The following is a 17,240-nucleotide window of genomic DNA, read 5'->3' as shown; positions in this document are numbered from 1 at the left end:
CCATTATGAGTATTCGTTCTTCGATAGGCAGCATTAAACTGTTAAACCTGCATGGGGTTAATAAAGATGCTGGAATACATATTGCAGTTGTTAAAAATTGCTACCGCCTGAGTAGAACATGAGCCGAAGGTGCGAAGAGAAGTAGCCTCAGCCACAAACATTTCAAAAGAAGCCCTTAAGTTTCAACAAGCCACATTTAGGCATGGATGAAGCTTCCCAGTAGCTGTGCTGATACAAAATTGCTGCCTTTTCAACTTCATGGCAATAAATGCTTCAATTATTTACTGGTAATCTTCATTATCTACTGGTATTATCACTATAATGTGCGCTCATAGCTGCGAGAGCATTGACCACCCATGTATACATCACCAGGATATGCACCATTGCACAACAGCTGGTATCAGTAAATGGGGAGCTACCGGCAGAGAGAGGGAGACAATAGAGGTTGTGGGGCAGCCGACCAGGGGAAGGTATGCCCCCTGGGATGATTGGAGGAGTGGTGCCGTCTGCACGGCTGCTGTAGGTTTTTAAATTGTGTTTGGTGGGAAGTGGAGCAAAGGGGCTATGGCGCCAGTCTAATTGGACAATGTGCCTCCATTTTGGTGGTAGGTGACCTGGTGACTGGTACGGGTCTTGGAAGAGGGAAACATTTTTGAGAAGTAATTTGATGAGCATGGAGGAAGATAAAGTTTTGTAGGCAGTGCGTGGAGCTTCAGCACGGGTGGTGGCAGCTTTGTAAGCCTGATTGTCACCTCAAAAAAGCCAAAAATATGCCGGGTGAGGTGCTTCCAAGTAGCCAAATGCGATTGTGGTTGGCATCCCAAAAGCAGTTGTAGTTGTAATGGATGGCACAGGGGCTGGTACAGTGCCTGGCGGCATGCACATGGTGGGGGCCCGTAGTGGTTCCTCTTTGGGGCAGCGGCGAGTAGAGCACGGCAGAAGCCTTTATTGTAGGAGCCCGCAGCTCTTGGACTGCAGCAATAATGATGCTAATGAGGCACGAGGGGGGCTGGGTGAGGCAGAGGTAGGGCCGGGTGGAAATCCCGGAGGAGGTGCGATCATAAGGTCAGCAGTGAACGCATCTTCCTTAGGAATGGCTTCAGATAGTGGGCAGAGTATTAGAGGTAGTGAGAGGGGCTTGGCAATTCGTGCATGGAGTACTGACCACAATAAGAGTCAGCTGGCACCGGGGGGGGGCACTATAAGGCTGGAAGCTTCCCATGGGAAGAGGGACTGGTGATCTATGGCCCCACAGAGCCTCCTAGCTGAAGGGGAAGGTGTCACAAGATGGGGTAGGGAAGACAGCAGGGAGTGTTTCCTCACAAAAAGGGTGAGGGCAGAGTGAAATGCCAGCAACAAGATGTGGCCGTACTAGGAGAGGGGTGTCACTGGAGGGGCAGTCTGTAGGTTTGGTGAAGCTATAACTCAGGGTGGAGTACGCCAGACAGTAGTGCGGTCACAGGTAGGCAAAGACACACAGCATGGTAGGTGGCGTTAGGTGCCAGGGGTGAGGTCAAGTCTCGGGCCAGGGAATGAAGGAGCACATTGGAACTTATCAATTCCTTTTATTTAGGTAGCAGACTTGAGCGAGTGTGATGCGGCTCGGACACCCTTAGGGGAAGTAAAGCCTGGGCACAGAGCAGTCAGACAGACATAATTGTGGAACACAGCTTTCACTGACAGAAGAATTTCTGGTGAGGCCTCATCGGTGCTTAAGGTGGGAAGGTTAAGGCCAGCCTTCTGTGACCAAAAGTAAGGGTCATGTCAGCCTGCTATAGCAGAACACGCAAGATGGATCGCAAAGGCCGCAAGGGCCAGGGTGGAGCATAGTCCAGTAAAATTAAATAGGGTGAGACAGCAGTGGTGAGAGCAATAGGACCCCAGGTGGGCTGTGGAGGACAACGTTACGGAACACACAATGTTGGATCATGACAAAATACGGTTTAGAAGAAGGGGAGACAGTGGACACTGATTTGCCTTTGGAAGCAGAGGAGAGGTGATGACAGAAAAAATCAAGGGGGGTGGAGGTGATGCCAGATAACCTTTCTCTGCCAACTGTGTCACAGGGTGTGGTCGGCAACCAGGTGGTGTCCAACAGCATGCAACTGCAAAGGAGTGGTGGTCAGCTGTGTAGGTGGCAGGCTTCAGAGCGGGCACTGACCTTAACATCAAGTAAGATTGGGGGCAGTGTTAAATGACCCTACTATGGTGCTATTAGGTGTGGATGCATGAGTTTATCAGGAGAGTGAAGGCGCAAGGTTGTAAAAGTGCTGGTATGGGAAGGGCACAGGAGTTGGCACGAAGGAACACATGCAAAGTGGAATGGCAAAGGGAGGTTCACTGATAGAATATCGATAGTAAAAATATTGGTAGTAAAAGTATCGAAGTAAAAATATAGATGTAAAAAATACTGATTTAAAAATATAAATAAAATAAAATAATACATTAAAAATATAAAATGTTAATATCATCTTTAACAAAATAAATTTAATTTAATATACATTTTAACTAAATATAAAAAAGAATCTTGATTTCAAAAAATATAAACACACAAACATAATAATTTCTACATATACATATATTTACTTTAAAATAATTCATTAAATATTATTTTTATTTAATTTTTAAACTTTTAAATTATATAAAAAAATATATATACATATATCAATAATTTAAAATAAAATAAAACATTCTATAATTAATTAAAACTTTAAACCATCAAATCAAAAATAAAACATATATTTCGCATCACAATAAATACAACAGTAGGGAAAATGTTGGATAGCGGAGGGGTAAAAATTACTATTCCCACTCCAGTTAGTGCAACAGTAGCAAAAGTATTGGAAAGCGGAGGGGTAAACATTACTATTCCCACTCCAGTGAGAGCAGCAGTAAGGAAAGTGCTGGATAGTAAAGGGGTAAAAATTACTATTCCCACTCCAGTGAGTGCAACAGTAGGGAAAGTGCTGGATAGCGAAGGGGTAAAAATTACTTTTCCCACTCCAGTGAGTGCAACAGTAGAGACAGTGCTGGATAGCGGAAGGGTAAAAATTACTATTCCCACTCCAATGAGTGCAGCAGTAGGAAAAGTATTGGATAGGGAGGGGTATTACTATTCCCACTTCAATGAGTGTAACAGTAGGGAAGATATTGGATAGCAGAGGGGTAAAAATTACTATTCCCACTCCAGTGAGTGAAACAGTCGGGAAAGTGCTGGATTGCGCGGAGGTAAAAATTATTATTCCCACTCTAGTGTGCGCAACAGTAGGGAATGTGCTGGATAGCAGAAGGGTAAAAATTACTTTTCCCACTCCAATGAGTGCAACAGTAGGAAAAGTATTAGATAGGGAGGGGTAAAAAGTACTATTGCCACTCCAGTGAGTGCAACTGTAGGGAAAGAATTGGATAGCGGAGGGGTAAAAATTACTATTCCCACTCCAGTGAGTGCAACAGTAGGGAAAGTACTGGATAGCAGAAAATAAAAAATAAAAAAATAACATTTCAATCATTAAAAATATATATATATACATATATTCTTAAAAATAAATAAACAATATTTTGAAAATATACCATTTAACATATTAAACATATAAAAATAACACATATTATAATGTTAATTACATAAAATAAAAACCTACAAATATGATATTAAAAATAAAAAAATACATTTATAAACAATAGTTATTTAAGAGAAACAAATATTCACAAACAAACAAATTATTTAAACCATAAATGTCTCTATTTGAATTCCTATGCTATAACACCACACCAATACAAAAATGCATCAACATTTTTATTAAAATGTATTTCCATAATTAACATAATTAATAATACATTTAATATTTATTATTATTAAAAAAGATAATAAACATTCATTGATTACACATTCTTTAACACTATAATATCCACAACACACACGTAAAATTAATTACACAATTTCGATTAATAATTACTAATTAATTAATTTAATTAACAAACAATTAATAATTCATCAATAAAAAATAAATTACTTCCCACCCTAACCACCATTTATACCTATAAACACCACAACACACACCTAAAATTAATTACACAATTATCATAATCAAATAGTAAATATGTAATTTAAATTAATTAACAACTAATTAATAATTCATCAATACAGTTTACGTTATTTCCCATCCTTCCCGCCATTTACACCTATAAACACCATAAAACACACCTAAAATTAATTATACAATTACCATAATTAATTACGAATTAATTAATTTAAATTAATTAACAACTAATTATCAAACAATTATTAATAAATTAATTTATACATTTAACACTATAACATCACAATTATACAAATATTAATACATAAAAATTATTCAATACATGTTATATCATTAAATTATTTCCCACCATATTCACCTATAAATCTACAATCCGCTACGGAACTAAAAACGCAAAATGCAATTTAAAAAACTTTAATAGCTGCTATACATAATCAATAAAATATATATAATTAAATTACTTCCCACCCTATTCCCCTATAAAACCACAACCCTTTACGGAACTAAAAAAGCAAAATTCAATAAAAAAAGAATTATTAACTACTAACATTTTAACACATATAATAAAAATACAAACAATTCTTATACAAAAAAACAAATATCACACACATATAAAATATATACTAAAATACATAACATTAATAAAAAATCGATATTTTTAACAGCTATGGTGCCGATTCCGATCCGTTAAAAATATTCCCCGTACGAATCGTATCCAGATTTTTTTACGTACGAATCGTACAAGTCCCGTACAAACTGGCAAGTACGATTCCATACGAATCGCATTGGGAAAATTCCCCGACACGTCCTCGGGTCGGAAAAAGTGTCCGACACGTCCCCGGACAGTTTTACGTACGAATCGGGAAACTGAAGTCCGAGCGCGCAAGTACGATCCGTCCCGTCCGTCCGAATGCAAAACCGTATGGAAAAAACACCGTACGGAGCGAACTCCCATAGCAACCATGGAGACGTCCAAACATGTGCCCGCATATGCGCCGAACACCCCCCCAGCCCACCCCCCCAAGTACGTGCTGTACCCCCATGCCACCCCCGTAGGCACGGAGCATACCCCCAACCCGTGTAGGTATGGAGCGGACCCCCACCCCAGTAGGTACAGAGCGTACCCCCACCCCACCCTGTAGGTACGGAGCGTACCCCCACCCCATAGGTACGTAGCGTACCCCCACCCCCCCGTATGTACGGTGCATACCCCCAGCATGTAGTACATACGAGGGGTACGCACCATAAATACGGGGGGTGGGGGTACGCACCGTACATACGGGGGGTGGGGGTACGCACCGTACATACGGGGGTGGGGGTACGGTGCAGACATGGGGGGGGTGCTGGGGTACGGCACGGACATGGGGGGTGCTGGGGTACGGCGCGGACATGGGGGGGCTGGGGGATACGATGCGGATGTGTAGGGATGGGGGTACAGTGCGTACCGGGCCCCCTTTTCACCATGCATCGTGGCGTACTTAGCTTTTCCGGCACTTTTTGGGTCCCGTAAAAATATTACCGTGCGAAGTGCTGTGGGTACGAATCGTACTTGCTGGTCCGTAAAACACTGCCTGACTCCGTGCGAATGTCGCGTACGCGGTGTCCCGGATCGGAATTGTGGGTATATTTTAGCCGGTCGGTGTTTTTTACGATTCGTACGGAAATGGTGTTTCTGTACGAATCGTACTTGCGGGTTTGTAAGGTGGTTTTCCCGGGTACGAGTCGGACGGAGAAAATGCTCCGTCCGACGATTCGTACCCGGTTTTTCCAGGATCGGAATCGGCCCCTTAATTTTTACAAACGATATTTAACACTTCGATATTTTTTACATCGATATTACTTACCTAAAATTGATATTCTTGACCACGATATTTTTTCTGTTGACATTTCCGACTCACGATATTTTTACCTCGATATTTGTGCATATAGAAATTTTTACATTGATATTTTGTCTCTGCACTGCAAGGGGTAATGCACAAGGTGAGGAGGGACAGAAAGGGGTTCTAGAGTCTTTTGTGGGTACAGGGAAAGATGTATTGGTGGCAGGGAAAGGGCAGGGCTCCCCTGTGAAAAGCAAAGGGGATGCTGACAAGTTGGAGGGAGGACAAGGAGATAAGATGGAGGGAAAAGAGAGTAAGAAGCTGAAGAAAAAAAGCTGCCCTATATGGGCGTGAAATAGCCTTTGTGGGAGCATTTGATGCTATCTACAAAAGATAAGATATGGAAAGTGGAATATCAAGAAATGTTCAAATTGCTGCACACGGATCTACGGGCTAAGGAGGGGTAGAAAGAGAAGGAATATAAGTTGTCTAGGAGTCTCAGGGTACCAATGACCATTGAGAATTGGACTACGGCATTCTTGATATAAGCTAGTGATATTTGTGAATGGTTCCCGTAGTGGAGTGTCACTTTGTTAAAGTACATGGATGTGATTTGGAAGACACAATTAACAAATGGAGAGTCTGCATGGGCGCAATATGATGATGAGTTTCAGGCCCGTATGGTAATGGATTCTGAAGCAAAATGGGGGCGATTGATCCAGATTTGTGGCAGCACACGATGGGGTCTTCAAAGTTTGTAAAAAACATTTTTAGGGCCAGCAGTTTACCCATAGTGTATTGGTTCTTTCAAGGATGCCCCACCCACAGGTGGGTGGGGACAACAGCAAAAAGCCAGGGGAACATGATGGGGGTATGCTGGGACTCCCACAAAGGGCTCTGCATGAGAGAGTACTGTAAGTTTAGGCATGAGTGCTCAAAATGTGCTGGGAGACACAAGCACATTAATATGGTGGGAATGCGGGACGGTTTCAAGGGGCATACACAGGTCAGTGGCAAGAGCACGGGGCCAGAGGTCTCAGCAGTCCGCACAACAGGCAGGTTACAGAGGGGGTTGTGGTGCAGAAGTATTTGTGGGAAAGGGCTCACTCAAACCTGGTTAGCATGGAGAGGCTAGGGTACTGGTTACTGTTTTATGAGTGAGTGGATGTTGCCATGGTATTGCGTTGGGGCTTTAGACTGGGGTATGAAGGGCCATGGGCAAGAAGGGGAGAGGACAACATGAAATCAGTGTGGGATCGTAAAGAGGTAGCACATGACAAACTACAAAAGGAAATACGGGAAGGCAGAACAGAATAGCAGGCCCGTTTGACACTTGGGCAAAGGGCAATTTAATTGTATTACCAGGGAGCTGTTAGAAATTGAGCTCCTGGTTGAATGGGGTGTTAGCTCTGGTCAAGCAATCCTGTTCAAGATAAGGAACCAGTGATCCCCAGATTGACCTGTGCTCACCCTCTTATAGTTTGGTACAGAGCAGTCAGGTTTAACTTGAAGGCAATGTGTAAACCATTTGTGCAACACTTCAAACAGTAAAAACAATGAAACCACCACCCAAAGAAATCCCACACAAGTATAGGAAAATAGAAGATACTTTACAAAATAAAACAAGACCAACATTTTTAAAAAACAATACGCTTAATTTGAGAGGTTGATTTTTAAAGGATAAACTGTAAAATAACACCAAGGACCAATAAGCGCTTACTTGGAATATCTGGTTGTGCCAGATAGAGACAAAGTAAAAGTTCAGGCGAACTGCGAAGGCGCTAAGGCCGGCTGCAGGGACCATGGTTGGCCTGCTGAGCAAAAGTACCTTGATCATGGATTCGTCAATGTCGAAGGTTGCATGATGCAGTTAAAGCGATGTGTGATGTACAAGTTCTGATCCATACAGCGGTGACAATACACCTGTTTGGGGGAGGATACGTGGGTTTTGCTAAAGCAAGCACCTGAGGCCTCACTTCCAAGGGTCCAGGACTGGGGTGGCACCACTTTGCAGGGAAGACTCACAGATGGTTGAGTCAGGTGCAAAAGCAGGTTCAGTTGGAAGTCTCTTATGTCCCTGAGACTTTAGATCAGGAGGCTAGCCAGCTATCCTTTGGATTCACCCTGGGTTCTGGGTTTAAGTGATGCAGGTCCAGCCCTTCTCACCCAGGCAAGATGAGAGCATGCAGCAGGTCAGCAGAGCAAAGTGCCGAGTGGCAGTTCTTTCAGCAGCATAGCAGTCCTTCTTCCTGGCAGAGTATCCACAGGTCCAGAAGTGTACTGATGTGGTGGTGTCTCATATCCAGTTCTTATGCCCAGTGATGCCTTTGAAGTGGGAGAGACTTCAAAGAGACGTCTTTGATGGGCTAAGATGACCTGCCCTTCCTGTCCTGGCACCACACTCACTACAAGGGGTATGCAGCCCTTTGTGTGGGGACAGGACAAAGACTATTGAGGTGTTAGCAAGGATGGGTCCAGCTCCTCCCTAGTTGGCTCATCAGGTCACATCTAAGCTTACATTGTACGTGGGTGTCTAGGGAGAATGCACAAAGCCTAGCTGTCACCAAACCCGGACAGGTGATCAGAGACAGGCAGTAACCATAGAATGGCTAAATCAAGAAAATGAAACACACAAACGGTGATGGAGAGGCTGATTGCAATAAGTCTAACCACTGGCAATGGGTCGGGTTAGCACTCCAACCCATTGTTCTTTTACCCACCATACCACCTCATCATGGACCCAGCCATATACAAATTAGTCTTGGCCCTCCTCCCCATGGGAACAGTGCAGCCCGAACTGCCAGGTCAGATCCTCCCTGGACCATAAACAAGCATCCTAGGTACGATTTTACGGTATCACCCCTAATCAGCCAGGATATTTTGAATCCGGTGGCATGGTGAGAATGGGACCCACGTCGGGGCATACCTAGCCCACTTGGGGTGACAAATGCAAAACAAACAGTTGACGTACTGTATGCTGAACAACATCAAACACTTACCCCCAGTCAGAGATCTGGGCCTAAATCCATTGTTTTTTGGCTCACCACGCCATTCCAGTTTGGACCCAGACATATGCAAATCAGTCTTGACCCTGCATCCCACGAGAACAGTCCAGCCCAAACTGCCAGGCCAGGTGCTCCCTGGACCAGAAACAAGCATCCTATTACCGGTTTATGGGGGTTACCATGTTTTAGGGAAATAGCACAAGCAATTTAGCACTGGCCAGCAGTGTTAAAGTGTGCAGAATCCTGAGGCCAGCAAAAAGGAAGTCAGTAAAAACAGGAGGTCCGAAGGCAAAAAGTTGTGGGAAACCAGGGCAAGGATATCAGGTTCAACATGGTTAAGTAGGGGTAATTTTGCGGGGGGATCTGTAAATGACATTAGTTCTGAGAAGGTGGCCTTAGTACCTTACTCTTCGATGGATGTGGCAATAGCAAAGGTGGAAATGAGGATTAAAAGTGCACACCGTTAGAGTGAACGATCAATTTCCTCTTGGTTAGCGTTGAATTGTTCAAACTTGTGTGGTACAGTGCGATACACAGAGTTTGTGGGCTGCCCGTCCCACAACATATGAATGATATGTGAATGAATCAAGCGCAGAGATTGCTTGAAAGACTGTGCACTACACAAAAAATATATTTTGACAATTTAAACAGTTTCAACAAAAAATATTTTCAATTTGTAAGATGTGTACTCAAATAAACCGTCTGGACAAAAACTGTTTAACCCAATATTTTCATTGTTTTTTTCATACACATTGATTCAATCAAGAGGCAACTATAATTACAATTGTATTACATCATACAATCTTCATTGTATTATACATAATCCATGTTCATTAAATTAAATACAATGATCTTCAGTCTCAGGTCAAATGTGTGCTGACCTATGCATTTCAGGACACTTGGTCCCTTCTTCCGGGGCCGTGCCACACACAAGCAAAATCCTGTCCGAACACCTGATACAAGGACGTGAATTAACCTGGCTAAATCCGAATCAAGGGATGAAGCCGAAGAAAACATTTGGGCAATCCCTTAATGTCCAGATAGTACGGAATTCTGGCGCACTATGTGGACATTAAGGGATTGCCAAACATTTTTTCTTCGGCTTCGTCCCTTGATTTGGATTTAGCCAGGTTAATTCACGTCCTTGATTGAATTGTGTTAAACAGTTTTTGCCCAGAAGGTTTATTTGAGTATACATCTTTCAAATTTAAAATATTTTTTGTTGAAACTGTTTAAATTGTTAAAATATATTTTTGGTGTAGTGCGCACAGTCTTTCAAGCAATAGCAAAGGTGGACCAAGTGGGCAGCGGAGCGGAAACAGTAAAGAGAGACATTTAGTCAGAGTTTCAGCTGCTACTTGTACCTGATGATTTCCAATATCTGGGGCTTCAATTTATTGTACAGTGGAATGACGAGAGGGCATTAATGATGGGGTTCTCCATATCTCTTTTTGAGCGTTTCAGTTCATTTGTGCAGTGGCTATTGACGAGGTCCACCTGTCATGCTGCTGTGACACGCTAGTTGGATTTTTTCTTTGTGAGTAAACCTACCTCGGCAGGCTGCCAGCGGCTACAGGCAAGTTTTTAGGAGCTTGAAGTCCCACTGGTCTTGGATAAGGAATTGTGTCACAGTACATTACTGATGTTTCTACAGATCGAAATTGATTCGGTAGCCATGGAAGCATGGCTGCCAGGAGACAACAAGTTGAGAATGAATACAGGTGTTGTTGGATACAATGTTGACAAAAGAGAAAATACGAGTGAAAGAAGTGCATGTACTACTATGTCAATTGAAGTTTGCTTGTAGAAAGGTGTGGGCAGGCTCAACGATTTGCAGAAGGCTGGGTTTGTCGCTGTCAAGTCTGTTACTACCCCATCATCATTTGTATTTGTCAGATGGGGTTAGGGAGGACTTACAGATGTGGCTATTCCTTCTGGAACCATTCAGTGGCATTCCACTGCTCATTCTCTAGGCGAGACAGAGTGAGCTGTGCAGATTTTTTCTAATGCAGGAGGAATCATAAGTGTGTAATGGTGGGTGCATTAGTGTGCAGATGAGTGGCCAGCTGATTGGAAACATGGGGACTGTAGTATTGTCTTTTTGGAGTTTCTTCCACTGGTAGTGGCTATCACCCTATGGGTTGCTGAATTGGCTCATTAGAGAGTGCTTGTTAGAATTTAGAATTTTGCAGAAGGTCAGATTGTGAACAGGAAGTCAGCCAGAGATTCTCAGGCGTTGAAATTTTTCTGAGTTTTGTGCTGGGCTGTTTATAAACATGATGTTTTTTTTAAGGCACGCAATGTCCCAGGAGTGGACAATGACATTGCGGATGCTTTGTCTCATTGACAGTGGGAGAGATACTATGGCGAACAGAGACAAGACACCAATGTCAGTGGCACTTTGGACTACAGGGAAAAGAGGATGTTATAGTTGGTGGTAGGGTCGTTGGCTGAGTCCACAAGGAGGATGGATACATAGGCTTGTGCAGAATCCTTGGAATCAGGTGCACAGAGTAGGGTAAGCGGGTGACAGAGAGCAGAACATGTGGTACAGTTTATTTTGTTATTGACGGAAAAGGGGCTATTAAGGGTCAAATTTGCAGGAAAGATAGTGGGCATAGCATTTATGAGTAAGCTGCTATGGAGCTATGTGCCTTCCATCGGGGAGCTGGGAAAGAGGATTTAGGAATGTTGGGCCAGTGAAGTGAGCTGTTCAGGGCCTAGGAGAAAGCTGTTGACATGAACATTGTTAGACAAGGTTATACGGATTCTACCGGCAGTGTGCAAGAGTGCTGAGGAGACAGTGCTATTTACCACGCAAATGACATGGATTTTTTATGGGGCCATTAGAGTGTCTTAATTGTTGGGACTAGGGGATGTCCTGGGGTGCACTGTAACAGAGTTGTGAGAAGTGAGGCTGAATTGAAAATTTTGTTGCACAAGTCTAAGATATATCAGAGGTCAACAGGTAGGAGGGTTATTTTGTGGGCGTATCCTTTAAAAGATTTCTGCCCAGTCTACTGGGGGGACATGCTGCTGGCTAAAAGGGGGGAGAGTAACGGGGATAATTTGGTCTAAGTGTGATAGCATTTCAGCTGCTAGCGGTTTTGAGTAAGATGCTGGTTTCATTGGGGTAGGCAGCTGGGGAATACAGGACACACTCTTTTTAAATTGGGGTAGTAATAGAGGCAGGTAGGAGAGGTTGGAACTGAGTGGACATTTTGCAGCTGGGGAGATGGTCCTCTGATTGCTATATGAGGTATGTGGGAAATGACAGGGAGGGTTTGTAAGCTTGTGGTCAACTTTTGTTTGCTGTTTTATTGCAGGTTTGGTTATATGAGCCGAATTCAAGGACCTATCCATATGGATCGTGGCCCACTCTTTTGTAACATGGGAGAAACGTCAAGCAGTGCAGAGGGGCAATGAAGTCAATTTAGGTTTTGACACTCTGTGGTACTCTGTTATTTGGCAGGGAAAGAGAGGTATGTGATGGAAGGAATTGCTGCCAAGTTTGAACATGTTTCTGATGGGTAACCCATGCCCTGATGTGATGGTGATTCATCTTGGGGAAAAATGACTTGGCAGTTGAAAAAGGTTTGGCATTGCTGTGGTCAATTAAAAAGTATCTAAGGGAGATTAAGCAGCAGTGGGCAGGTTGTTTTGTCACTTGAACAGAGTTCATTCCCAGGTGGATATGGTGGGGTGCCCAGAGGCCGCAGCCATTGATAAAGCTTGAGGGAAGGTCAATAAACAGATGAGGAATTTTTGTAGGAATGAGGGGTTTGGCAGGATGGAGCACGCGTATTTCAAGTATGATAGTGCTGACTTTTTTCCTGGGGATGGTGTGCATCTTTCCCAATACTGTATGGATCTGTATCTGTTAAAATTAAGGGAGGTGTTGGCAGTTGGCGAGGATATTAAACATTTCTAGATAATGAGAGATGCTCTTCGCAGCAGAGTTAAGGGGCAGAAAAAGTCAGTGGTTCAGGCCTTTTTCTGAGTGGTGTTTGACAGAGACGTTTGCATGGATTTAGAAAATTTGATTGTTTTTGCCATCGGTGACCCAAGCTGAAAGGGAGGGTGTGAACAAGCTTACACCTCAGCTAGGTAGGGCGTGAAAGATTAAACGTTATGGCAGGATGTAGATAGTTACAGGGTTAGGTTTGGTGGGGGGCCATTTAGGGGGTGAGGGTAGGTTAACTTATAGGTGACTTTTTTGTATAGTGAGGCATTAGTTTTGCAAGGTGGAATACCTAGGAAAATGTGTGATGTGCAACTGTTTCAATAAAAGCATCCATTTTTACACAAAACTCTTGGTCAGCGGTCTGTTCTGTACCTCTCTCACCCGATAGGGATTTGAGGACAGTCAACCAGGGGGATGTATGCCCCCCAGGATGTTTAGGGAGTGCATCTGTCCGCGCGACTGCTAGAGGTTGTTGTGCCACTTTCAGTGGGGCGTAGAGCAAATAGGCTGTAGCACCAGTCTAATTGGGCTATGTGTCTCAGTTTTGATGTTAGGCGACTTGGTGACTGGTAGGGCCTTGGTAGATGCAAAACGTTTTGCCCCACTCCTTTTCCAATTTTTCTGCCAGTTTAGAGCCAATTCCTTGATATTTGGTTGCATAGCCTTGCGGGAGTGCTTTATATTGAAAGCGGTGCATAGGGGACAATAGGAAGTATCGTTGTCGCTTGGAGGTGAAGTTGGTGGTTGGTTGAGATTTTTGCATGGGTTTTGCAAATCTTATTGTTATTGATATTGGCAAACTAGGCTGAAATGGAGAGTATGAACAAGCTCACACCTGGATGAGGCAGGAAGTGAAAGATTAGATTATAGGAATTTATGTTGCAGATACGTTAATAGATGCAGTGCTAAGCAGCTGGAGAGGTTGTTTGATGAAGGAAGAAGTTAGTAAGTGGGTTATTGATTTGCTTTGGTGTTAGTCACTCACATAAAACCACACAGTGATCAGGAGTTACGACATACTGCTAGGGCATTATTTGAGTATTTCGCTTGTTCTATGCTCATTTAACGCGGTGCTTAAGGATAGCATTCGGGAACTTGTTTTTTTCTTTTCGCACTTCTGTTTGCTGATTATTTCCGATAAGATTTTTCAACTTTCAAGCATGAGGAATTCAAGATTGGGGGCCACATAGTGTAAGGCATCCACCATTATGCACTTTAAGCAGCATGGTTTTATTGTATTCATGGTCAAAGCATTGATGTTACACAAATAACAGCAGTAAATATAGATGTTAGTTGCGAATTCCTCTTTTTGTTTAGAGCACCCCCTGAAGAAGGGATTGAATCCCGAAATGCATTGGCCATATTGCTATATGAATGGAATATAACACAAGAATCCATTGTTTAATGTCATAAACAAGCAACAGGTTAGATCTCTGTATTAGATTAGAAAAATGTACTATTATGTTTTCAAAAAATGACTGAAGATAAGAAAATATTGAAAAATAAATTGAAAGGTACAATATAGATAAATTATTTTTTGAAAGTGAATCATATTGAATGATACATTCTTTCTAGCAGTGCTCACTGAGTCCAAGATATCAGTAATTCTTGGCTAATCTTGTAATTTTGATACACGTATGATAGCATACATTTCAATCAAGCACAAAACTTATAAGTTAATAACATTCGTTTTTACGAAATTGATAAGAAAAGAGTGCACAATACACTAATATGTATTATAGAAATAAAGAATTACATACAGCACAACACAGTCTATTTCTGCTGCAGTAAACTGTGCCTAATTGCCTTTCTATTTTTTCCATTTCTGTACTGGAATACAACCAGAAAATGCCATCATAGAGTGTGGTATCATGGGATTCTGAACAGCCTTTACAACAAACATCGGCCAAATATAAACCACAGCAAATTAGAGAGAAAACTTCTCATACATGCGATTCAGACAGTTTTTCCATATTGTTGTTTATTATGGACCCCCACAGCACATAACACCACCATACACCAAACAAACTCAGAGCAAACCAAAATAGGCTGACCACCTCACACATATCCATTCCCCAGACAGCTTGGTTACATCAACAGTGCTCAGCGTAATGGCGACATTCACAAATATGAGCACATATTAAACAAAACATCATATACCTACATCAGAAGCACTAAGGGGTTTATTAGGATGGCGGGCGGATGGCCGCCGCCGGTCCAGCGGTGCACTTGCCCTACCGGCGGCGGCCATCCGCCCGCCATCAAAACCTGGAAAACTGCCGGTCCGATTAGCATTGCGGTCGTGACTGCCGCGGTGTAATTTTCCGCCTGCCACTTTTCCGCCGGTTGCAGTCCGCCCGCTCACCTGGCAGGTGGAGCTGGACCGCTACAATTGTTGCAGATCAGGGCCAAGCCACGCCAGCACGATTATGATGCTGGCGGTAGCCAGCCTTTCCGCTGTGGTGGAACCGCCATGGAAAGGCATGCAGAGCCATGTTCCGGGGGCCCATTGCGGGCCCCCAATGTGTTGGGGGGAGTGTAGGTGCACTGGGGGGGTCCCCATGGTAGACCCCTACATGTCCCTGTACCAGGTGGCAGGCACTGTGCTGTGCCTACCACGCAGTGTAGTGACATGCATGACATGCTCCTTTTCACACGCGGCGGTGCTGCTGGCAGCAGCAACCGCCGCAATGTTAATTGCCAGAATCCGACCACTGCAGTCGGATTTCGACTGCGGAGCATCCTAAATGGACCGGCGGTTATGCCGCGGTCCTTGCGGGCGGTCTTTTCTTGCTACCATGGCGGTCGGGCGACCGCCATCCTAATAGACCCCTAAGACTCCATTTTACAGTACAATACATGTGCACCAAACACACTGCAATCATGCCACACAACTGGAAACACTAAATTTAGGCTACTTTGTATAGGTGGGCGCTGGACAAGTTACCAACCTGAGATATGCTTTCACTACATTCACTGACACCCTCAGTTCCTTGAATTACATATGAAACCCCAACCTAATGATAGACTAAAACCCAACACAAAACACATCATAACAAGATGACTTAGTATCAGTTCTGTGATGGACACCTAGGAAATGTATAGAAAGCATCCTGGACATTCACCCGTCTTTGGACTCGCGGAGTATGCAATATACATAGACGCTAATCTAACATTGCTGTTCACATGAACAAAATATTTGGTATTTACTGCAGTTAATATGAAAATACATATTGGTAAAATCCAAGTTCTTACCTGCCATGGCTGATAGTCTGTTATATCTGCACAGCTACCAAGATGGAAGGGTCCTTGACCCGGTATGCAGATGCTTAGGTCGTGTAACGCCAACGCAGTGGCATACACTGATCTGTATATGTTGTAGGACACTGTAAAGCTGGTGATATCATTTTGGTACATTTCAAGACTTTCCAAATTCTCTGCCCCAGTGCACTGTCCACTGCTCATATCAGTAGCATTAAAAGTGGTGTTGTGGTCCAGCCACTTGCAGCCAAATGCATCTTCCCAGAACTCTCTAATAAATCCCAAAGAGCGCAGTGGTTGGACACCAGTGAGATACTTTTTAAAGTCTGGCATCTCACCTCTAAAGGTGGCGAAGCCAATTGTGCCAGCGAGGATATCTGAATATTTTTCTGTGGAAAGGATTGTTGATGTTGACCACGCCTCACTGGCCACCCAGATTTTCCCGGTGACATTCTGTTTCAGCAGTTCATCCAGAACTACAGCCAGATCAGGGTCAAACGAGAAGACCACAATGGCATTTGCTGTTGATTTTTTGATCACTTGGGTGATGTGCAGGGCATTCTTGTCAGCTTTATTTGATATGATGTTTTCAGAGAATGCTATGCAAGCCCCTGCTTTCATAAGCTCATCCTGTAGTAGGTGTATCCCCTGTTGACCATAGTCGCTGTCTTCAGCCAAAAGGCCCACCCAGACCCATCCAAAATGCATGACTAACTGGGCGAGTCCATTGGATTGATAGTCATCACTGGGGACTGTCCTGAAGAAGGAAGGGAACTGGATCCGGTCACTTAGGATGGGATTTGATGCTGAGTAACTGATCTTTGAAAAAGAGAAGATATATTTGTAAGGCACTCGTTTTAGGCAACACGTGTCTTTGCAGTGTTTAACATTATTGACTAGTGAACCATTTGTGCAACAATTTTTTTAGTGTGTTCTCTCCTCTCATGGTGACTATTCTGCCAAAGGATTTTGTACTCTGAGTGTTCCAGTGTAGTAGACAATATGGAGCAAGGATGCTCCTGGTGTCACATGCATATTTTTCTAATATGCTAGGCTTATATGGCCTTCCACTATCTGACATACGTCTCTTGCTTTGCAAGATTTCTATATGTTACTACAATTTTATTATGGTGTTTTATTATACTAACTATAA

The 17,240-nt window shown here is 43.3% G+C and overlaps 1 protein-coding gene across 1 annotated transcript in view; it reads right to left on the bottom strand.

Annotated features, from left to right (window-relative positions):
* The window catches only part of LOC146782743 (extracellular calcium-sensing receptor-like), a 70,227-nt gene that overhangs the window by 30,337 nt on the left and 22,650 nt on the right, over positions 1-17,240 (bottom strand). Inside the window, exon 4 of the mRNA XM_085639979.1 lies at positions 16,082-16,906. Within this exon, the coding sequence (XP_085496105.1) occupies positions 16,082-16,906 (825 nt within the window). The remainder of the gene's footprint in view (positions 1-16,081; positions 16,907-17,240) is intronic.

Source organism: Triturus cristatus, chromosome 12 (genome assembly GCF_964204655.1).
Source record: "Triturus cristatus chromosome 12, aTriCri1.1, whole genome shotgun sequence".
NCBI classification, from domain to species: domain Eukaryota; kingdom Metazoa; phylum Chordata; class Amphibia; order Caudata; family Salamandridae; genus Triturus; species Triturus cristatus.
Note: the sequence above shows the minus strand (reverse complement) of the source record. Positions and strands in the feature narration are given on the sequence as shown.